This window comes from Hyaena hyaena, unplaced genomic scaffold (genome assembly GCF_003009895.1).
Source record: "Hyaena hyaena isolate Hyena2069 unplaced genomic scaffold, ASM300989v1 scaffold_253, whole genome shotgun sequence".
Lineage (NCBI taxonomy): Eukaryota > Metazoa > Chordata > Mammalia > Carnivora > Hyaenidae > Hyaena > Hyaena hyaena.
The window spans coordinates 1960477-1984300 of NW_024080887.1; the positions used below are offsets into that span (position 1 = coordinate 1960477).

A 23824-nucleotide genomic window follows, 5' to 3' on the forward strand; every position below is an offset into this window, starting at 1 on the left:
CCTGGTTAAGAAGGGCTTCTTACCTGGAGCAAGATGATCATTGTAAGGAACATGTAAAAGCCCCCAAGGGCAAGGGGAAGGAAGTTGCCCTTGGCATCAGGAACATCAAAGGGAGGGTGTTCTTCAAAGGTCCCATTCCAGAGGCTGTGACCTGAGAGAAGGCAAAATTAGAGATGAAGCAGAATCCTTACTTAATTCTAAACTGGTCTATTAATATCAGCCCTTAATTTATTCCTGGAAATGAGTGTGCTTTGGAGGAGCCCATCCTTATTCTTTACAACCTAGTCTTAGTGTGTGAGTATTCATCTAAAATGGGCCTTCACATAACCTACACTCAATCTCTTGATAGACATTGAAGTCTGTCTTACCTGGAGAAGACTAGCATGGGGATTACCTATATTTTGATAAAGTCCTGTTATACAGGGATTGGAAAGAGAAAAGGGGACACAGTTTTTTTTAGTTGTGTGGAAAAGTGCATGGTTGGGAATCTTAACAGACCTGTACGTTGGCCCCTCTCCTTACCCCATGCACATGTCCATCCATCCATCTACATATCCACCCTTTCACAATCCATCCATCCATCCACCCACCCACCTATCCATTTATTAATTCAGGAAGGAATTGATTTCAGCTCTGGTCTTTGAGGAGGGAGAAATCCCACAGAGTGTGAGAGATACTACGCAGAGCACAAAATGCTTTAAGAACTAACTCATAGTAACATCTCCAAATGCGCAGCGAGCCCTGTTTCCTTGTCTGCAGACAGGGATAACAACATCTATCATGTGAGGAAGTGCTTCAGAGCTCTCTGAGTCTTAGTGTTCTCATCTGCACTTTAGTAATAATACATCCTCTGTAGAGTTATTATGAAAATAGACTAACTGAATGTGTGTAATGCTCTCAGCCCCAAGGTAGGAACTCAGGGGATTAAAGATATAGGGAATGCTACACTGCCCCCAAGATGTTTCTTTGCCCTAGAGGTTGGAGGCTGGGCCCAATGTCATTATAAATGGCAGAAAAAAGGAGTGTGACAGACATGAGGTTATTTGAAGGTAATTTTATAGAGCAAATGATCAAGGGCAAATACATGGCTCAGAGAAAGGACCTCTGTTCTTCAGGGGAAGCCAGGGAAGGTTGCATGGAGGAGGAGGACTTGAGGGGTCCTGGAGACCAGGAAGGAGGGTATCAGGTGATCAGAAAGGCCTGAGGAGAGCATTCTGGGGAAAAAAAAACCCACTACCTCGACACAATCCAAGTAAGCAGATGACAGAGAACTCTGGAAATGGCACTCACTTGAGAGCTTTCACAGCAGGGGTTGTGCTTTAACTAGGCACCACCAGAGGCTGTCACTGTGTATGAGTCTTGATTCTCAGACAGCATACGATTCTGCCCCTTCTTGTTACTTTCTCAATTTATTTATTATTTTGGTCCGTTTGCCAAGCAGATTCTGTTTGCCTATACCTTATCTCACTGTGTGACCTTTTAATCATTAACTTCCTTTCTCTGGAGACACAGTGAGATAATCTCAAATGTCCTTTCCAGCTCTGACATTCCCTGAGAAGCCTGCTCTGAAGCAGAGATAACAATTCCTGTAGTATCTCTCAGGGCATGAGGTGGCCACATAGGGATGGTTTTGTCTGCCTGCCTCCCTGGCCCTCCAGGTGGTCTCCTCCCAGCTGTGGGCAACACTCACCTGGAGTACCATTAGACACAACTAGGAAGCATATTAGTTCCAAACTGCAGGTTACTCACAAGGCAAAATCCCACTGTCCTCACCATGGTGTCACACAAAATCTCTCTGGGCCCTAGGAGGTCTTAGCCTTTCAGACATGATCTTCCAAGAACAGTGGTGGGCACAATTTCCAACCAAGGCAAGTAAAGAGCAAACACCATTGCTGCCCATTGGTTTGGGGTCAGTAGGGGGTTCTGGACTAACACATGAGCGTTTCCTTTTGAATGTCTCTGGTTCTTTTGGGGGTTTCCTTTAGGATCTTAAGGACCATTCTTAGAGAAAGTGGGTAAGAGCAAGTTTCCCTCTTTACCTACTTCTGAGAATCAACTTAAATAGCTCAGATTACTAATGTCTATGCCTCTCGCAACTTTCCACACTCAGCATCTAGAACTCAGTCACAGCCTGGCTCTAATCAGGTCTCTATGCTTAGATTTGCTCTTCTCACACCAAACAGTCAAATGCTTCTCTGCATAAAATGATTCTCCTTCCTATCTCTGTGCTTTTCTTGTGCTGTTTCCAGGGTAAGAGTGACTTCTCTCTTTTTAAAGCTGCCTGCCCATCCTGCCTCTACCACCTACCTCCTGTGATGAACACCTCCACTTTCAGGAATCAGCTCCATCTAACTCTTCCAGGAAGACTTCCTACCCTGACGCTCTCATATTACCAACAGTAGGGTAAATGGCCTCCCCAGAAGTCCATGTCCTAATTCCCCAGCCCTATCAATATGCTACCTTATATGGCAAAAGGAGCTTTGCAGATGTGATTTAAGTTAAAGGTCTTGAGATGGGGAAGAGTATCCTTGATTATTCAGATGGGCCCAAAGATGTATTTAAAAAAAAAAAAAAAAAAGAGGGATACCCTTATAAAAAAGAGGGAAAGGGAGATATTACTATAGAAAAAGGAGAAGGACAGGGGCGCCTGGGTGGCTCAGTTGGTTAAGCGTGCAACTTCAGCTCAGGTCATGATCTCATAGCTCGTGGGTTTGAACCCCGTGTCGGGCTCTGTGCTGACTGCTAGCTCAGAGCCTGAAGCCTGTTTCAGATTCTATGTCTCCTTCTCTCTCTGACCCTCCCCTGCTCATGCTCTCTCTCTCTCAGAAATAAATAAAACAATAAAAAAAAAAAAGAAAAAGAAAAAGGAGAAGGACATGTGAACTGAGATTGGACATCTGTAGTATGTCTAATTCACTTTGAAGAAGGAGAAAGGAGTCACTAGAAGCTCAAAAAGACAAGGGACTGATTCCTCCCTCATAGCCTCCAGAAGGGGTAAGCCCTGCTGACACCTTGACCTTAATTCAGTGAAATTAATTTTGGACTTCTGACCTCCCGTGCTATAACAGAAAAATGAGTGTTGTTTTAAACTGCTAAGTTTGTGTTATGGTTTTATAAGACAATAGAAAACTAATACTGTACTTGTTTGCAGTCTTCAATGTGTAGGACAGGTTATCAATTCTGTTCACTTATTGGACTCCTCGCTAACCTATGAGCTCTTTGAGCACCAGTCCTTATACTGATATATCTTTTTATTCTTTCATTCTGAGAGAGTGCCTGGGTTCAGTTAGTATTTCTTGGAGAAATAAACAATAGATGATATTCCTAATATTTAGATTATGTAAGCATGTGGATTTTCACAAGCATTTTTATTCAATTGACATCCTATTCAAATACATGATAGGACTTACTTTTTATTAATTCTATTTGTAGATGAGGCAATTGAGGCTCAGAGGGCTGAAACAACTTGCCTAAAGAAACAGAAGATTACTGTGGTCTTGTTCTTTCTGAACATTCCATACCTACAGCTCCAACAAGGCACATGAGGAAGAGGAGTCCAATGCAGAAGAAGATGTCTGTGTTCATGCGCCGCTCAATCTTGCTGCGTTTGTATCGTGGGCCATTGTTGTTCAGCATGGCTTTTGTCTCATGGCCTTTGGAAGAAAATGAGGTAGTAAGTCCTCAGCTTCTGTTTTCCTCTGGCCTGGATCATATCTTTAGCTGTTCTAAGAGCTTATAATAGAAGAGAGGCTTCATCCTGTAACCTAAATCTTTTCTGCCTCAGGGAGACTGCTGAGAACAGCTGTAGTGACCTCACACCATTTGTTACCACATGTTTTACTGAGCTTCCCCTACACACCAGATACTGTGGTGTGCACTGACAGAGCTACTATGTATAGGCTGTATACTGCACAACTCTAGAAACACCCCTCATTTTGTAGCTGTCGTAGATTTGTAGGTTTATTATGATATTTTTCTGCAAATGACAGCAAGCTGTCTGGAGGAAGGGCTTTTTTTTTTTTTTCTAATTTTCACAAAGGCACTGTTACATGCTTATGGTAGGATACACGAATGAGACAGATGACTCACGTTTTGGTGAAAATATGCAAGAAAACAAGTAAATAATTACAGCTGGTAATAAGTCCCATGAAATAACCAATTAGCTGGTAAGTAAGAGATGGTGTTAGAGAACATGGTCAGGGAAGGCTTCTCAGAGGAGAGGACATACAAGGGAGACTTTAAGGGAGAAAGAAGAGTTGAGAGAACATGGTTTTGGGCTGGGGAACAGTACATGCCAAGGCCCAGTGACAGGACAGTGTCTGAGGCCAGTAGTTTTCATAAGTCTGTCTTAGCCTAAGGTGTTGGTGTTTCTTGTGCAAGAGTGGTAAGGGCCTCCACCCCAGCATTACCCTGAGCTTCTCCATGCCTAGCTTGGAGTTCTGCGTAAAATTTTGTTCAAAGAGAGGACAACAAATTTGAAACCTACCAATCTCATCTAGTTACACTTGTTCCAGTTGGAAGCTGGGGACCAATGATAAGGGACTTGCCCAAAGGGAATGAGCCATAACATCAGAGCCATACTGAGAACCTGGATTCTGATTCCCATTGTTTCTCCTTCCACCAATCCATGGTGCCCAGGCCATACAGCTAAGAGCTGAGAGCCAGACTGGACTTTGTCTTTAGATACAGTCTGTTCTTTGGGGCTGCTAAACTTAACCACCATGCTGTATTTCAGCAAATTAAAAAAAAAAAAAAAAAAACCCACATATTTGCTGTGCAAAATTAAAGAAAACTGATACATCAGCTCCAGCAGTGAATGGCTTTAATGCTGTTTAGCTGGTTGCCTGGTGGATTTAAAGTGGCAACAAAACAGTAGGAGTGAGCAAACTCTGGGCTTATTAATCAGACCCCAGTCGCTGTAGTTGTGTGTGTGGGGTTTCCACAGCACAATGAGCACAGGCTGGCTGCATTGATGGCACTGTGGCCTTCTTACCTGCTTCAGGCTCACCCCATGTAAGGGGTCCTCAGAACACCTTTTCCACCCATCTTGTTCCTCACCTTCTGAGATCCCTCTGTTCTTTTGGAAAAATTGGGTTCACAGGGGAGGCAGTATGGTATAGTGGTTGGAATGTGGTCTCTAGAATCAGGCAGGGTTTGGCCCTGCAGATTCTTGACATTGGGTTACAGGGAATTAATCTCAGGAGACAAATGATCTTGGGTGAATTAATCCCTTTATACCTCAATTCCTCATTTGCAGAATGAGAGATAATGGTTGTGTGTGTTTGGGGTAGGAGAATGACTTAATACACAAAGTACATAAATTATATCCTTAAACACAGCAGGGGCTCAATAAATGTTTGGTGTGAGGACCATGTGCTTCTACATTGCACCTCTTTCTTCTGGAAAGCTCACTTTGGTCTTTTTGTTTGTTTGTTTGTTTGTTTGTTTTGTCTCTGAGGTGCTTCTAGTTTGCCCATCCATATTATCAGAGGAGAAAATATGACTCTAGACCAGTTGTTCTCAACCAGGGGTGATTTTAGCTCCCAGGGGACACATGGCAATGTCTTGAGAAATTTTGGGTTGTTACATCTTAGCGGCATCTAGATGCCAGGGATTCTGCTAAAATTCCACAGGACAGTCCCTTACCGCAAAGAACAATCTAGAATAAAATTTCAATAATGCCAACATGGAGAACCCCTTGCTCTAGACAATTACATAAAAAACACTTAGTACCATTTTTGCTCACAATTTTTGAGAGGCTAGTATGTGCCAGGCATTGTGTTAAATCCCTTTCACAGACAATCTCATTTGAAACTTATAACCCTACAAGGTGGGAACTTTTAGTTCCCTTGTGTTGAAACCTTAGCCAAGATGTTCAGGAACATGCATCCAGTGAGTGAATTTCACCCTCAGGCAGCCTGCCTCCTCAGAGTCATGATTCACTTTCTCCCAAATCTGCCCCCTCATTTGCCACATCCATCACCCACTCAGAGTTTGCTTCTGATCACACAGAGAAGTGATTAGGTTTTATTTTTTTTGGAGAGGCAGACATTTGGAGGGGAGTTCATCTTTCGTAGGTCCACCGGATGGCATTGAACTCCATTGCCGAAGACCCTCGAAAATATTTACCTGAACTAACATATACAGCAAGCCTCCACCAAGTTAGGTAAAGCTAGCTATATTGGGACATTATTTTTTTAATCTCTTTTTCTTTGACAAAAAGTAAATCTTAGCATTCTTAAATTCCCTTCCATGTCTATCAAAAGTGGAGTTCTATGAACTCTGAAACAAATTAAATCAAAAGAACTAACAAACAAGCAAAATATATCGAGATGTCCTATTGAGTGGAGGATCCAGGAAAACGTGTTCTGGGATCTTTCAGTGAAGGTGGACACTCAAGGGAGACTGTTTTCTCTGTGGAAGAAGTCTGAAGTTGTTGATATAAGAACAGAAATTGATGGAGTATCAACCAAATGCTGGACGTGAAGTAGGAAGGATATAGCAGTCCTAAGACTGTGCTCTAAGACTTCAGATTCATTGTGAGAAGTGCTTCCCCCCCCCCCCATTGGAAAGCAAAATCAAAGTAGAAAGGAGAACTAGGGCACCTCAAAACGAATAAAGATAATAATAAATGCATAACTGTATATGCTAACTAAAACCCACTGAGCACTCAGTTTGTTAGATAGTGTTGGGTGCTTTTCCTATGTTGGTCATTTGATCCTCATGAGTACTCTATGAGTCTGAGCCAAATGTTCTTCCCATTGCATAGATGAGGAAACTTACCACACTTTTCACAACTTTTTTTCCTTAAAAAGTTGTTAAGTTTGACTCAAGAAACACTCTTCCTGCTGCTTTTAGTTAGTGTTTAAAATCCATTCAAGTTGAGTATGAGTTCCTCTTTCTGTTCAGATGAGTGATCTTAGCTGGGAATCTAAATGTATCTCTTGTGGATGGAGTGAGCTATTATGATTCTAGACTTTCTTTGCTTAGCTGAGAAATGGGAAGTTTCTTGTACTGCTTAGAAATATTGTGAATTCCCACTAACTTAAGATGGATTTGGAAGGGCTAGAGGAGGGAGGATAAGGGGAAGACACAAAATAAATCAATGACCTGCATAGATGACAATGCCAACAGCCACCTTGGTGTTTCTGATGGTACAACCTCGAAGCAGAAGACTCTCACTGCCAAGGCCGGTCCTCGACTGGTCAGGATGCTCCCTGGGGATGAGGAAATATGGAGAGTGGTTTGGTGACCTCTCCATGTTGTCACTGGCTAGTGTCATAGAACTAGAAGTGGTGAATGAACACGATACCTCTCCTCCCTCTTTTTCAGAAGAGTAGTGGGTATTATTAACTTGGCATCTAATCTCCATGTTCAAGTGCAAACTTCACCACTCCTGGGAGTCCTGGTGGGGGCTGGACCATTACAAGAGAATTAATCATCCTTCTGGAAATCATTATTTACCCATCTCAAAGTCAGAACTCTGCTGAGAAAGCCTTGGCTGATTCAGATTTCTTACTGAAAATGGTTTTAGGGACAGAGTGTGGGGGAACTGGCTTGTGGCCCTACAAAGGCTGTGCTGTGTTCCCTCAGGCAGTGTTTCCTGCTCATTCTCACCCCAAGGCTGGGACCAGATGGCACAAGTTCAGCGCCCAAGTCTGTTAACATCAAAGTCACCAGACAGTCCTCACCTCTCACACTGTGTGATGGCGAGGCTCCTCTTGTTTGGAGCTACATCTCTCACTCGCCTCTCTCCTATATCACCCTCCTCTTGCTCAGTCTCTTATGAAATAAACAGACTTCAAAGGAAGTGGATGGTGGCCCTCTGTGTAGTGTATGGGAGGCAGGTCCTTAAAGCAGAGAGAAAGAGCTCTTTCCATGCTCTAGCCTCAGGTGCATTGCAGTTTTCCAACTCTCATGAGAAACTTCTGAGGCCAACCAATACCAGTTATTACTTGGGGTCTGGCCCTTACTTGATCTTGATGCCCTTCCTTGGGGATATTTAGGTCATTTAAATACAACTTCTCCAAAGCATTAGGGAGAACACAGAGAATAGTAATCTGAACCTGTATGGCTTTTCTCTGTTTAGTTCTTTAATACTTCATTTCTCTAGGTCCAGTTGTAATAGTTTCCCCACCTCAGTTAATCATCATGACAACCTTGTAAGACAGGGTATGTTATCATACCCACTTTATAGACAGGGAAACTGAGGCAAGCTCATAGAGCTAGTAAATGTCAGAATAGGGATTCAAGTCCACAAAGTCTGGCTCTAAAGTGCTATACTACCACTCAATATACCTTTTAATATCAACTATCCCTTACAGTGGTTATAAACTAAGTTTACTTACATCATTTAATTCTTCATAGCTCTGGGAAATTAGCAGGGTGATTATACTTCCTTGTGAAAAAGATGAAGGCCAAAGTGGGTGAGAGATTTTTCCAAGGTTGCATACCTAGTATGTGGAACATCCTAGGGCTCAGGAACCTAGGCCCTCATGTAGTTTTCCAACACTAGGGGTCACCAAGTAGTGCACCATTAACTTGCATGGAATCACACAGTCATTTCCATTTGCAATTCCTTTTTTTTCTTTTTAATGTTTTTAAGAGAGAGGGAGAGAGACAAAGTGTGAGCGGGGGAGGGACAGAGAGACAGGGAAACACAGAATCTGAAGCAGGGTCCAGGCTCTGAGCGGTCAGCATAGAGCCCAATGTGGGGCTTGGACCCATTAACTGCAAGATAATGACCTGAGCTGAAGTCTGATGATTGACTGACTGAGCCACCCAGGTGCCCTCCATTTGCAATTATTTGACTCTAACAAGAGAATGTCTCACAGCTGACTTGGGATGAACCAAATCCACAAACCTCAGCAAGAGGGAGGGCCTTTTCGCTGGGACAGGTGGCGAGTTCTAACCTGAACAGATGCCTGCAAGGAATCCTCCTCTTGCCAGGAGCTCAGGCCCTTCTCTGCCTGTCTCCATCTGTGCTATCTGTGCGTTTAGAAACAATTCGTGTTTAAGAGCTGCTATTTATCTTGTATTGTTCTTATCCTTTCCCCTCTCATATTGTTCCTCATGACATCCCATAAAGGCCTGAGAAATTGAGAGTGGAAAGAAAGCACAGACATCTGCCTTCCAAGAAGCCTAGTTAAGTCTCATTCCAGCCTCGATTGGTCAAGAGGTCACCTTATCAAACTAGTTCTGTTCTGCACAACAATGGGAAACACACTGGAGCTGGACTGGAAATACCTGAATTTAAATCCTGGTGTTGTCTGGTACCTATTGTGCACCTTTGGGGCTATATGGAAAAGTCATAGATCATCAGATTCCCTATTTGAAAAATGGAGATCATAATACTCATTCCCTTAGGTGGTTGTACATTTTCAATGAGATGATGTTCTGTGTAAGTACTCTAAAAGCTGTTAAGAGCATTTATTCACATCTGTTACCGCTGCTCTATTTTTGGTCTTCCTTTGCATGAAGACCAGTAGTCTGATGTGGGAGCAGAATTACGGTAAGATTCTCAGGCCAAACCAAAGCTAAGGCATAAGAATAACAGCTACAACAGTGCAGCTACCATTAACTGAGTGTTTACTCTGTGCCAGTAGTTGTGCTAAGGGCTTTTCATGTGATAAACAACTTAATTCTTAGAAAAGTCCTATGATGTAAATCTCAGAATCGTTATGAAAACCAAGACTCAGAGAGGTTAATTTACTCAAAGCCACACAGCTTGTAAGTGATATGACCTGATTTCAAAACCAGGTCTGTCAAACTCAAAAAAGTCCCTGTTCTTACCTGGGATGCAACAGAAGTTCTTTTAGAAAACTGACCTTAGTGAGATCATACTTGCTTTTACTGAATCAGGGTGTAGTCTGGATTTTGATGTTATTTCACCAATTGTTAAATTCAGCCCTGCAAGATAATTAACTGCCATGCTGGCAAAATATATATATAGGAAAAGTTTCCCAATTTAGCTTTCTCTAGCAGTTTTTAAAATGTTTACTTATTTATTCTGAGAGGGGAGGAGAGAGAAAACACAAACAGGGAAGGGCAGAGAGAATTTAAAGCAGGCTCCACACTGTCAGCTCAGAGCCCAACTTGAGATGAATCTCATGAACCAAACTGTGAGATCATGACCTGAGCCGAAGTCAAGAGTTGGATGCTTAACCAACTGAGCCACCCAGGTGCCCCTAGCATTTCTTTATGGTAAAAAGCAAGACACATCCTTAGGAACCAGATGCTTCTCTCTTTGGCCATTTCAAGAAAAAGTATTTCCAGCAGTACGGGGGCATTAGATACTTACATATAACCCTTAAATTTGTTGAGGTGGTTGTTGGGTTTCTCACACACGATGGTGTTGCAGAAACATTCGGGTTCAAACTGCACCTCCTGTGAGAGAGAGAGAACACCATGAGGTTATTAAGTCAGAAAAATCCAGTTTTAATAGGATCACGAGGAGAGCTAATCACTGTTAGAACCACTGTGAATAAGGTAATCCTTGCTTTGTCACACACAGAGAGTTATAAAATGTGAGAAGAAAAATCCTCATTAAGAAGGAAGAAGTAGGTGCAATGAAAATGCTGGAAAGACGGATGTAGGGCAGAGGGAGGCTCCTGCCTGGCCCACATTTATCTGGCAGGCCTGGTTTGAGTTTCCTGATCAGCACTGTCCAATGGAGCTCACAGTGATGATGGGAGTGTGCTAAGTCCACACTGCCCAACGTGGAAGCTACTGATCACGTGTGCATGGTGAAATGTGGAAGTATGACTGAGAAATCAATTTTGAAATTTTATTTAATTTTAATTAAAGTTAAATAGCTACATGTGGCAGGTGGCTACCACATTGGGCAGCACAGAAATAATAAAAGAGAGATTATAAATCACACCACCTAGAGGTAACCAGAATTAATATATTCTTGTGTATATAATACTTCCAGGGTTAAAAAAAAGTGTGTGTACATATATATGTACATGTGTGTGTACATATATATGTACATATATGTGTGTATATATAAATGTAAAATGTACAAAACACATACATGTATAAGTGGATTTCAGAAAATGAGATGGTGTTCATATAAATTGAAAATGTTTACATCTTAAATTTTTTATACATCCTACTTAATACCTGGATAGAATCCTGTTGTATTGCCACCATATTCGTTTAACCATTTCACTACAGAACATTTATATTCTCTCAATTTGTTTTTCTGTTGTAAACATGATGTGAAAATTGTAGCTAATAAAACAAAATAAACAGCATTTGCTGCACTCTTGCTTTTGCAAGACGCTGTGATGAGGAAATATCATATACACATATATATAAAATATATATATATATATATTTTTTTTTTTTTTTGAGAGAGAGAGGGAGAGGCAGAAGGAGAGGGGGAGAAAGAATCCCAAGCACCCAGTACAAAGCCTGATGCAGGGCTTGATCTCACAACTGTGAGATCATTACCTGAACTAAAATCAAGAATTGGATGCTCAACCGACTGAACCACCCAGGCACCCCACATATTTTTTATTTTTAAGTTTGCAATTATTCTATGAAGAATATTAGTTATCCTCTCTTTAGGGATGGAAAAAATGTGGCTCAGAGGGGTATGTAGGCTGCCCACGGCTGTACCAGCACTGGGATTTGAACCCAAGTTTGAATGCAGGCCCCCTGTTCTCTGCTTGCACAGTACGCTGCCTTCCCCCCCCACTCCCCCGTGAACATTCCTATAGCTAAGTACTTCAGACACATTCTTACCTTTTTCTCCATGATTTCTCTTTCATTAGGTTATCTAGTTGTACAATCTCTTACAGTCCAATGTCGGTGGGGGGACACAATTGGAGGAAAGGAGATCTTGCTTTCTATGCACATTGGCTAATACTCCTTTCAACTCTTGAGCCTCAGTTTCCTCATCTGTAGATTGAGGTTAACACCACCTTCCCTGTCCATCTCATTTTTGTCTGGTAAGATGGAATCCATGTGGAAAGTTTAAGCAGATGTAACATACTATGCAGAAGGAAGGAGTGCTAAAGGTGGAGTTAGAAATTACTTCCTGGGTTGAGCTTTCAGCATGGGGCCTGAATTTATCACTGAAAGCTTCAAGGTACAGCTGTTCAAAGGGGCAAATTGATTAGAAGAAATGATAGCATTTTCTGGCTTCGTATAAATATACTGTCCATTGGATCTGTGGGGGCAGCAACATAAATAAACTCTCCACTCACTTGAAATAAATTACCCATCCAGAAGTTTCTAAAAATATGGCCCTTTTCTCTTCAGGTATTGATTCTTTCAGGGACAAACACTTGCCGAGTCCTGAGATGATGACAAATCACGCTGTAATTTGTCAGCTGCTTTCATGCCTCTGATTAAGCCGTGTGCTTCACTCCAATCCATACCACTCGGCTCATTGCAGGCGTTCTAAATCCAAACTCATTTCAGGTATGAGTGGCAGCGGGTCTCAGAGCTAATGATCCTGCTGTAGTGAGTCCCGGGTGTCTGTTTAATAATACTGGGCAGACGCCAGCAACATGAGGTTTGCCTCTCTTGTCCCTCAGCTGGGGCTTCCTGGTGACCTTCTTCCTCAAGTGTCCCTTGTTCTCTTTTTCTTCTGGGAACTGGCCTTGGGTCCTCTGTCTCCTTCTCTCCTGGAGAGGTGACTTTCCCCTTTCTAACTACCTGTCCCCTGGGCTTCCTACTTCCTTCCTCAACATGGACTGTGAAGAGGAGCATGTGGGTCTTGCTACCTTCCAAGATAACCTCTCAGGATTGCTTGTTCTGAAGGACTCGGTATAGCCACTCCAGGGAAAGGCCAGGAGAGCCCAAGGACAGGAAGACATGGGGGAACTGCAAAACCCTACAAATCTGTCAGGGTCCTTTTTATTTTTAATGTTTATTTATTTATGAGAGACAGAGCATAAGCGGGGAAAGCAGCAGAGAGGGAGAGAGACACACAGAATCCAAAGCAGGCTCTAGGCTCTGAGCTGTCAGCATAGAGCCCATTGTGGGGCTTGAACTCATGAATTCTGAGATCATGATCTGAGCTGGAGACTTAACGAACTGAGTCACCCAGGTGCCCCGAGGGTCCTTATTTTAGTTTTGTTCAGAAGTTTCTGATTCCCTTCTGATTCCTTACCACACAGCTCTTTTTAGCTTATGGATGTAGCCTACCTGACATTTCTCTTCCACTCAGCCCTTTACTAAGAAAACCCCACTAATAAGAAAAAAGGCCTCGGGTGCCATCAGGGCCCAGGAAAAAATAACCCTTTCCAGTGAGGAACGTGTGTGTCTCTGCAGCTCTTCAGGCCAGACCCACCTCCTCTGAACAAACACAATGTGCCAGACTCCTGACATTAGATTCTCAAAGTAACTGGTGGATGTGTAAATGGAGACTGAAGTAAAGCAATTGTCCTGTGACTGGTAAGTAACAGAACCACGACTGCCACTCACATCACTGGAATCCAAAGTCAATTATCATCATTGTTGTCGCCAGGGTCAATTGTTGTTACCATCATCAATATATTTAATCCTCTTTGTCCTATTTTTACTATTCTTGCCACAGCACTTATCGAGTGCTTGCTGTGTTCTAAGCACCAACTAAATATTTTATATATACTATTGCCTTTAAGTTAGATAATAACGCTATCAGGTAGGTACGATCAATATCTCTATTTTACAGGTGAAGAAACTGAGGTCAAGGAGATCCAGTGATTTTCCCTGTGACATTCAGATAGCAAAATGAGAAGAAAGGACTTCTGATGCCATATGGTTGCTCTCTTAAACCATAGTGTTATTTTGATGCACAAAGGAAAGATCAGTGTTTAAGATCTTCTGTTGGCTCCATTTCCTTTCTTATGTTCCCTTTCTAAATTTTATAATTGAAGTATCTGAAATAATAAATAAATTCATATATATGGGATTTAAAAACCAGCTACCGAAAACTGAGCTCAGATCTAGAGAACCGATTGGAGGCTGCCCGAGGTTGGGGTGGGTGAAATGCATAAAGGGGGTCAAAACATACAAACTTAAGTCATGCAATGCAATGTAGAGCAAGGTGACTATAGTTAACAATATTGTACTGTATATTTGAAAGTTGCTAAGAGTACATCTTAAAAGATCTCATCACAAGAAAAACAATTATAACTATGTGAGGTAATGGATGTTAACTAGCCTTATTGTGATTTCACAATATATACAAATATCAAATCATTATGTCATATACCTAAAATGAATATAAGTGAATTATATCTTAATAAAAAATAAGCAAACCCCAATGTCTAGCAATTATCATTATTATCATGATCATGATCACCATTATCCTTTTTAATGTGGGTCAAATAAGGAAGCATAAAAAAACTAAGTTCCATAATATTGTCATGCTGACCTTTGATTTGCCTCTATTGAATGTTTTTGAAGGTTTCTAGAAGACTTTTATGTTTTCCAAAAGGTTTTTCTTATAGTCGTTGGCTCACTCTCATCCTTTTTCTTAAGATCTGTATAGACAGCTAGTTGATAGGCAAATCAAGGCATTTCTAGACTACAGTATCTCAACTTTGGCACTATTGACATTTGGGGCTAGATAATTCTTTGCTATTTAGCAGCATTCCTGGCCTTTAAGAACTTGATACTAGTACCCCCACCCCTTCTGCCAGATGTGATGACCAAAAATGTTTAAGGACATTGCCTAGTGTTTCCTGGAAGTAGAACTGAGAATTGCTTTAGAACAAATTCCAGGGTAAGGAGATACAAAGTTGCCCAGATTGAGAACACCCTCTAACCTATCTGTCCATGAGGAGAGGACAGGATAGGATTTTTTTTTCTCTTCAATGGAAAAAAAGGTTAAGTTTTATGACTGGGGGTTCCTAATGATATGTAATAAGAGACATCTGCATATATCACTCTAAACTATATATAGTATTGAAACTATAAGCATGGTGAGTCTATTACATAAGCACTGGGTCTATTATATAAGCATATATTTCCTTGCAAAATATGTACTATGCTAAGGTTAAAAATAAAAGGGGATAATGGAACTGAATTTCTTGTCTAAAATATAGAAAATACCACAACTAATAATCAATGCAATGTGTTACCTTTTCCAAGTGTATTTGCATTTTAAAGTAGAGTACCTTCAAAGGGTGGAGGTTAAGACACTACGTAGGTAGGGGACATTCTTTTGAGGATTGTATACACACACACACACACACACACACACACACACACACAGTTTTTAAACTTTTAAGAGGTTTTTTTTTTTTGCCACCTCCTCTGTGAAGCCCACCCAAATCCCCACAGGCCCTTTTACCCCAGCAAATGAGAATTGCTCTGTTTTACATGCTTCCACACCACATTGCTCTTGCCTCCATTTAACACTTACATATCTGAATCTATGCTTCCTCTAGTAGACTTCTAGCTTCCTCTGGGGCATCTCCCATAATACCTTGTGGCAACAGGAACACCATCAAGACCTGCTGAGATAAAGTTAGTCTTGGAAAGGGTGATATTAGGAATGTATATACTGAAAGGGGATGGATCAGGAGATGAAAGGAAGACCTCTCCGTAAAGATCACCCAAAGTAATTAGAAAAGCCCCAGGGACAAATCTTAATTTTGATTCATGGGAATATGACTGCATCTTGGAAGGAAATTCTTTGGCTCAGCTAATGTAAAAAAAAAAATAAAATAATTAAAGTCCTAGATCCCAACTTGGCCAGACTAGTCTCTCATTCATTCATTCATTCATTCATTCATTCATTCAACCATTTATTGAATATTCATTATATATGAGGCATGGGGGAAGTGAAAATCAGAAAGAAGGGAGAGGTTTCTTTTCTTCCTTCCTTTCTTCCTTCCTTCCTTTCTTTCTCTTTCATGTTTATTTTTTGAGAGAGAGTGACAGAGCATGGGCAGGGGAGGGACAAATGGAGAGGGAGATACAGAATCTGAAGTAGACTCCAGGCTCTGAGCTGTCAGCAGAGACCAATGTGGGGCTCAAACTCACAAACCATGAGATCATGACCTGCACCGAAGTTGGACCCTTAGCCGACTGAGCCACCCAGGTGGCCCAGAAGGGAGAGGTTTCTGACACAAATCAATTATTGCAGTCATAAAACAACTCAAAGGTCCCAGTTTAGCCCATATACATCAGTGGCAGTATGTATAACCCCTTCTCTGGGGTTAAGGTATCCTCACTGACATCAGAAATCAATAAGCTTCATCCTCCAAGGGCCACTGGGAAGGCCAAGGTTTAGCAAACAAAATGAAATATGTTCCAGTATTGGCTATGTTCCAGAATAGGCTATTTCTCCTTCACTAGTCTCAACTTTTATTTTTCTAGGCTTATTTTCCACTATTCTTCACAAATGACTTTCAAGTTGATTAATAAGTATGGTTATATAAATATATGAATGATTTTTTGAAATTGTTTGTAGTGGATAGTTGCTTTCTGGGTACCCACCTTCCAATCTACTCTCTTTTCATTAACAACCCTTTGACTTACTTTTGAGAAACTACCTCTTCTTTGTGTTTTGTGATGTTGATGGGATTCTAAGTCAAGATACCCTGCCCATTAGATTCCTTCACAGTTAAAACTTGATTTGAGAGCAATGACTCAAGGAAGGAAAAACAGGGTTGCCTGGGTGGCTCAGTTGGTTGAGCGTCTGTCTTTGGCTCGGGACATGATCTTGCAGTTTATGTGTTTGAGTCCCGGAACAGGCTCTGTGCTGACAGCTAGCCTGCTTCAGATTCTGTGTCTCCCTCTCTCTCTGACCCTCCCCTGCTCACACTGTCTCTTTCACTCTCAGAAATAAATGAAAAAATTAAAAAGAAAAAAAGAAGAAGGAAGGAAAAACAAATTAGATCATTAAGCAATTGCTTCTTCCAAGACTCTCCCACTGCACTGAGGTTTCCTGGTTCTTTTTTCTGAGCCTGGGTATTCAGCTTTTCTTTGATTCTGTGAGCCAGACTGTGTGTTTCTTCTTCCCTTCTACCCTACCTCCCACCACATTTTTGCAAGGATACTATTTTGCTTAAGTTAGCCAGAATTATTTCTGCTTCTTGCAAATAAAGAAATCTGATAAAAACAGTGGCCTATTTAGTCACATGGATTTTTCTTCATCTTTAAAAAATGATGATTTATATTTATTTTGTAAAATTGTAGTTCATAAAATGCTGCCCCTTATTTACTTGATCTTATTCAATCATCCCAGCTTTCCTGTAAAGTGTTCAGGACAGATTAGCCACATTTTATTGGAGAGAAAACTGACTGTTGATTGTACTAAGTAGCTTGCTCAAGGTCACACAGCTGATAAGCAGCAAGGGTTGTCTGATTCTAAAGCTTACACATGTCCTTTGCTTGATGTAAGGATTTAATGATGTCTGACCACAGGAAAACAAAAACAAAAACCCTCTGGGCCTTTTTCATGCTTCTTTGCAGGTTTTCCAACTGATAATCTCTTAAACTTCCATTGCCAAGCTCAAGTATTAGACCTCCTAAGGACCCATGTATCTATCACAGACAATAGCAATTTCTCCTTCTTTGAACAGACAATTCTTTTTTTTTTTTTTTTGATATTTTTTTCTTTTTTTTCTTTTTTTACAAATAGTTTATGTCAAATTAGTTTCTACATAACACTCAGTGCTCATCCCCAAAGTGCCCTCCTCCATGCCCATCCCACCCTCCCCCCCACATCCATCAGTCCTCAGTTTTTGTCAGCATTCAAGAGTCTCTCATGGTTTGCCTCTCTCCCTTTCCCCCACCATTTCCGCCCTTCTTCTCCCCCTTGTTCCTCCGTCAAGTTCCTCCTAATCCTCCTATACGTGCAAACATATGATATTTGTCCTTCTCTGCCTGACTTATTTCGCTCAGCATAACACCCTCAAGGTCCATCCATGTTGCTACACATGGCCAGATTTCATTGTTTCTCATTGCCATGTAGTATTCCATGGTATAGATAAACCACATCTTCTTGATCCATTCATCTGTTGATGGACACTTAGGCTCTTTCCATGTTTTAGCTATTGTGGAGAGTGCTGCTATGAACATTGGGGTACATGTGCTCCTATGCCTCAGCATTTCTGTATCCCTTGGGTAAATTCCTAGCAGTGCTATTGCTGGGTCATAGGGGAGTTCTATTGTTAGTTTCCTGAGGAACCTCCACACTGTTTTCCAGAGGGGCTGTACCAGTTTACATTCCCACCAACAGTGTAGGAGGGTGCCCGTTTCTCCACATCCTCGCCAGCATCTAGAGTTCTCTGATTTGCTCATTTTAGCCACTCTGACTGGCGTGAGGTGGTATCTCAGTGTGGTTTTGATTTGTATTTCCCTGATGAGGAGGGATGCTGAGCATCGTTTCATGTGTCTGTTGGCCATCTGGATGTCCTCTTTGGAGAAGTGTCTTGAACAGACAATTCTTAATATCCATGCCACTCATTTGGAACTTGTAATATCTTACACATTTAATAGTCAAATACCAAGCTATTTCTACAAGCCAATTGGTAGATTCAACATGGCAACTTGTCTACAAGTCCCCATATGCAGCAAGATGCTGTCTGTAGACAGAGTAAAAATAAGCGTCATACACATTTTTCCAATTTCTGCAGTAATTCTTGAGATTGGCAATTTACAAATCCAAATCTACAGTAGCTTTTTGTTTTATTTTCATAATAATGGACACTGAAAGGGCAGTTGCTTTCAGGTATGAGGGCTGGGGAGGGGTACATTTATCAGAGATGTTTGATAGTCACAAAGAGTCTTTAAATTAAAAAAAAATTAGGTAACCATAGTCTTAAATTATTAAAGGATAAGAAGTACACTTTAGATAACTTTGAAACCCCATCATTAAGAAATATTCAAGAAAGAGTCTGTTAGTTGAAGAGAGAGGGAAGTCAGCTAAACTCTTTCCTTAAAAACAGAATGTACTTATTTACTGAATTTTTACTTTGAGTCAGGGACATGTGTGAAAAAGAGGAACTGAACAGGGATGGCCAAGCTTTTGTATAGCTCTGTCTCTGTTTTTACATGACCCTCAGGATAGGTGACTAGAAAAAGCAGCCGCATACTGAGGAAAGAATGGCAAAGCAGAACTAACTCCTTGGTGGAGGCTCTTAGAGGAACCAGGTTTCAGGATACACAGACTACACCCTCCATGGGCTACATGGGAGATACACCTCATGCAATCTTAGGAAAATACTGTTTAAAGTTTCCCTTTTTTTTTTTTTTTTTTTTAAAGCTTATTAGTTCAGAAAATGCTCAAATCAAATGTTCTTCACTTCCTAGCTGCTGAGCCAAGTGACTGAGGTTTCCTTCCTGGCATACAAATTAAGCAACCCTCTGATTTCTGAAAATTCTATCTGAAAACTAATGACAGTTACCAGCATTTGATACCCTTTCTGTTCCCGGTCGGTCAGAGTTCTTTTCAAGATAACAGGCGACAAAGTGACTGGCAGTTACTTTCCTTTCTGATTCTGGGTGAGGAAATGATCTATATATACAATCACCTGGGTCTCGGCCTGCCCAAGAGATTCCCACCAAAGCACACAGACTGGGATACAGGGCTGTAGGCAGGAGATTTGATCTAAGGATTTCTTAGGTCTTGTGTGGACTTCTTTCAAGTGGACAAATGTTCTGATTCTTATTCAGGGCCAAGACTAAATTTAATCTCGAAATCCTGTTATGACATTTTCCAACCTATAAGGCATGGGCTTGGCATGCCAAGCAAATATTGGGAAAAGAAGGATGTCATTGTTAAAAGGAACCAATTACTAATTGTTTGTGGGACTGTTTGTTAATAAATGTCTTTGTGATTCCCTGTTAGAGTATATAGTCACAGCCTGCCTCTCTCTAATTTACACCTGAATCTCCAGTGCACACTACAGCACCTGGCATGGAGGACATATTCAATGAGTATTTGGTGTATGAATGAGTAAATGCATGATGGCTGAAATATGGACAGCTGCCACCAAATGGGCACTGGAGCCTTACTAGAATAGAGTGTTGCACTAGCCAACTTTTTCTGCATCCATTTTTCTTGCTGTGAATAACTGAGACCAAAGAAAGTGACATGACAGCTAATGTTTTGTACCTCATGTTTTTGGCAAAGGAGTTCACAAAGAAGAGAGTATGAATTCCAGTTTGAGAAACTTTAATATTTAGTCACAGAAGAGATTATCATAATGTGTCACGTCTCATGAGGAACAACAAAATATCCTAGCACAGCATCTGGCAATAAGAGGACCTCATCAGATACTGCTTGGGTAAATGAATTTATGGACTGAAAGACAGTGAGATAGGCACTGTTGGTGAGAGTGATAAGTCTGTGGAAGCACAGAGGGAGGAGTGATGATTCACTCTGGGTACATTGCAGAGGATGTTGTGGAGGTTGAGAGAAGGCAGATACGGAAGAAAGTTTTTGTAAGTGGTAATACCACTAGGGGCATGGGAGAGAGTCAGAGGACCTCAGACCTTTCTCCTTAAGGATAGAGGAGCTTGGTCAACAGTAAGTTGGGTGTATATAGCCCTAATACATAATTATGTAATGGATATTTAATGGTGAGCTGCTCAGAACTCTCCTGCCCCTAGACCAATTTCCACCATAAAATTGAAGTAGAGAGTGTCTTTCCCTCTGGCCAGAGTTAATTGGTCTAGGGGTAGGTACACAATATCAGCCAGACCAACCTGTGTCTTTCCCAGTCCCTCTCAGAAGGTGAAACTGTTAGTGAAGGTCTGTTTGTGAGAGATGAAAGCCAAATACAGAGAGAAACACAGACAAGAAATGACGATTGCACTGATGGATTCCAAATTTCTGGATGACATGACCCTAAGGCCTAATTCACTCTGTTTTCTTTCAATAAATTATCATTCTGTCCAGGCTATTTTGAATTGGGGTTCTGTCACATGCAATCAAGAGTCTTGACTAATCCTTATACTAGATGGGTATGGTTCTCCTTTGAGGTGCCAAATATTTCCCACATTGGGTTGAAATACTCACAGTTCTCCTTAGTGGTTAAGACTGTGAAGACCACTATTAAAATGTAAATATATTATCATGGAGTATGGAGACAATGGGAAGGAAGAAAACTTGAAGATATCATCTATTAACACCTTTGCATAATTGTATCTTTCACATAACCTAGCAGAACTTCCTCATAAGGCCCAGAAGGGACAAAAAATTTTAAAAAGACTTAAAATTTTTCTTTTTTTAACATTTATTTATTGTTGAGAGACAGAGAGAGACAGAGCAGGAGCAGGGGAGGGGCGGAGAACGAGGGAGACACAGAATCTGAAGGAGGCTCCAGGCTCTGAGTTCTCAGCACAGAACCTGAAGGGGAGCTCAAACCCATGAACCGCGAGATTGTGACCTGAGCCGAAGTCGAATGCTTAACCTACCGAACCATCCAGTCACCACTAGAGAAAGATTTTTTAAGAGAAGTTTGTAAATAGTGCTAAACATTGGTGGTGGTGGGGGGGAGGGAGGAATCCCAGGTTTGTGTTGTGTGTGTGTGTGTGCGTGTGCGTTTGTGCGTGGGTGCATGTGCGCTCACGCCTTAGAAGACCTTTGGAGAGGATCACCGAAAAGAGGTCAGAGGGCTATAAAAAATAAAAGTAAGTTTTCTGTAGGGTTGTGTCCATCATGATCTGATTATTACCATTGCAAATAATTGTATAATTTCAGGCTTTTATATTTGTGAAAATTGTATGTATTTGAGAAATAAAATATACATGTAAAGGGATCTAAGAATTACTTTGGCAAAGGGGGAAATAATCAGGTACATCAAAATTGTCTTCCAATTTTGGCCTAACACTGCATTAGCTGGGTAATCTTTGACAAGATTTAACCTTTTGGAAATTGTTTCCTAATCTTGAAAATATTACTAAGTCTTCCCTTTTCTACTTCTAAGGATTGTTGTGTGTGTCAAATATCAAAATAAAGTATACTTTGTAGTACAGAGGCAAATTGACTTTGCTTAATGTGGGAAAAAGGCTTATTTAATATTGATGAGGCTGTGTAAAGACCTCTAGTCCTGAATTTCAAGTACCAGCATAAATCCTGATATATTTAATCTTTAAAAAGTCCTAGTTCTGTCCATTTAAATGGCACAGAAATAATGATCAATCCAATACCAATATGTACATTCAACATGTACTTATTGTGTTTTCTAAACACCATTTTCTATTTAAAGGGACAAGATCTATTGAAGATTACTGAGGTCATGAAAAAGAGCTCAGAAGCCAATCTGAAGACGGTCCTACTGGCTAAAAATGGAGCAATCAATAAAGATAACAAACACACTGATTTGACACACATCAAATATGTTTAAGTCCAGGAGTGCATATTGATACTAAAATAGACAGACTGATTGGTCACCTGTGCATAATGGTAGGGAATCAATTCATGCAACAGCAACCCTCAAACACAAATCTAACCTGAATCAGATTTAGGTACTACCTCTAACTGCCAGTTTATAGAAATACAATGAACAGAGAGACATGTTAAATGACACAACTAGGAGACAATGCGATCAGCAAAATCCAGACTGTGGGAAATTTTATAGGACAAACAATCTGATTTTTCAGAACTAATATACAAGAAAAACAAAAAAGAAAGCTGAATAGGGAGCCTATGGAATAAAAGAGAGTTAAACTTATCTAGGTGTTTAGACTTATTTGGATTCTGCTTTTTTTTTTCCTTTTAAATGTTTTTATTTATTTTTGAGAGACAGAGAGAGCAAAAGTGGGGCAGGAGCAGAGAGACAGGGGAACAGAGGATCTGAGGCAGACCCTGTGTCGACAGCAGAGAGCTTGATGTGGGGCTCAAACTCACAAACTGTGAGATCCTGACCTGAGCTGAAGTTGGATGCTTAACTGACTGAGCCACCCAGGCACCCCTGGATTCTGATTTGGATTCTCATTCAAATAAACTGATGGGCACATTAGAAATTTATCATATTATTCTCCCCACTTTGGGATATGCTTGAAAATTTCCATAAAAAAAGTTAAAATAAAATAATCCTGCCTGAGTTTAAATCCAAGCTCAATCCACTACTAGCAGGGTTACTTAACTGTTTCGGCCTCATTTGTCAAATGGTGATAAGCAAAATGCTTACATCACAGGTTTACTTATGGAGGGTAGAAAGAGATAATAAGTATAAAACGTTTAAAAGAACTGTCTATGGCCCATAGTATATGTTCAATCAATTTATCTGTTGATAGTACTTATTATCATTGTATATCATCATGTAGATTTTGTATTAAAGGGATACTAGAAAATTTGATCTCTGCTCAACATTTAAGCAGTGGTTAGCAGGTAGAAGGCTATAATTCTTTTTCTAAATTAATTTATTTATTTTGAGAGAGAGTGTGAGAGTGAAGGAGGCTCAGAGACAGAGGGAGAGAGAGAATTCCAATCAGGCTCCATGCTGTCAGCAGTGTGGAGCCCCAATATGGGTCTTGAAATCACAAACCATGAGATCATGACCTGAGCTGAAATCAAGAGTTGGATGCTTAACCAAATGAGCTACCCAGGAGCCCTGAAAGACTGTCATTCTTAAGAAAACTTGGAACAGCCTGTCAGGGGCAGATCCCATTATGAAAACCACCAGGAAAGGGAATTTTTTCTCGTTCTTAGGGCAGGCACTGTTGAGAAGACATTTACCCTTTGCTTCATTCCAGGTGCATCATTACTGAACCAGGAGGGTGATAAAGGATTCATTTACCCTACCTCAAGTCTTTTGGCAAAGTTCTCTGCTTCCTAAATATATTAAAGTCAGTGTACACATTCACTGCAGAGGATCCAAGCTACAATGGTTCTTCATAATTGAGAAAATGGTTTAAAATC

At 40.8% G+C, this 23824-nt stretch overlaps 1 protein-coding gene across 1 annotated transcript in view; it reads right to left on the reverse strand.

Annotated features, from left to right (window-relative positions):
* ATP10B (ATPase phospholipid transporting 10B (putative)) overlaps positions 1-23824 on the reverse strand; it is a 115329-nt gene that overhangs the window by 66045 nt on the left and 25460 nt on the right. Inside the window, 4 exon segments of the mRNA XM_039245355.1 lie at positions 24-151; positions 3522-3653; positions 7111-7217; positions 10301-10386. Of these exon segments, the coding sequence (XP_039101286.1) occupies positions 24-151; positions 3522-3653; positions 7111-7217; positions 10301-10386 (453 nt within the window).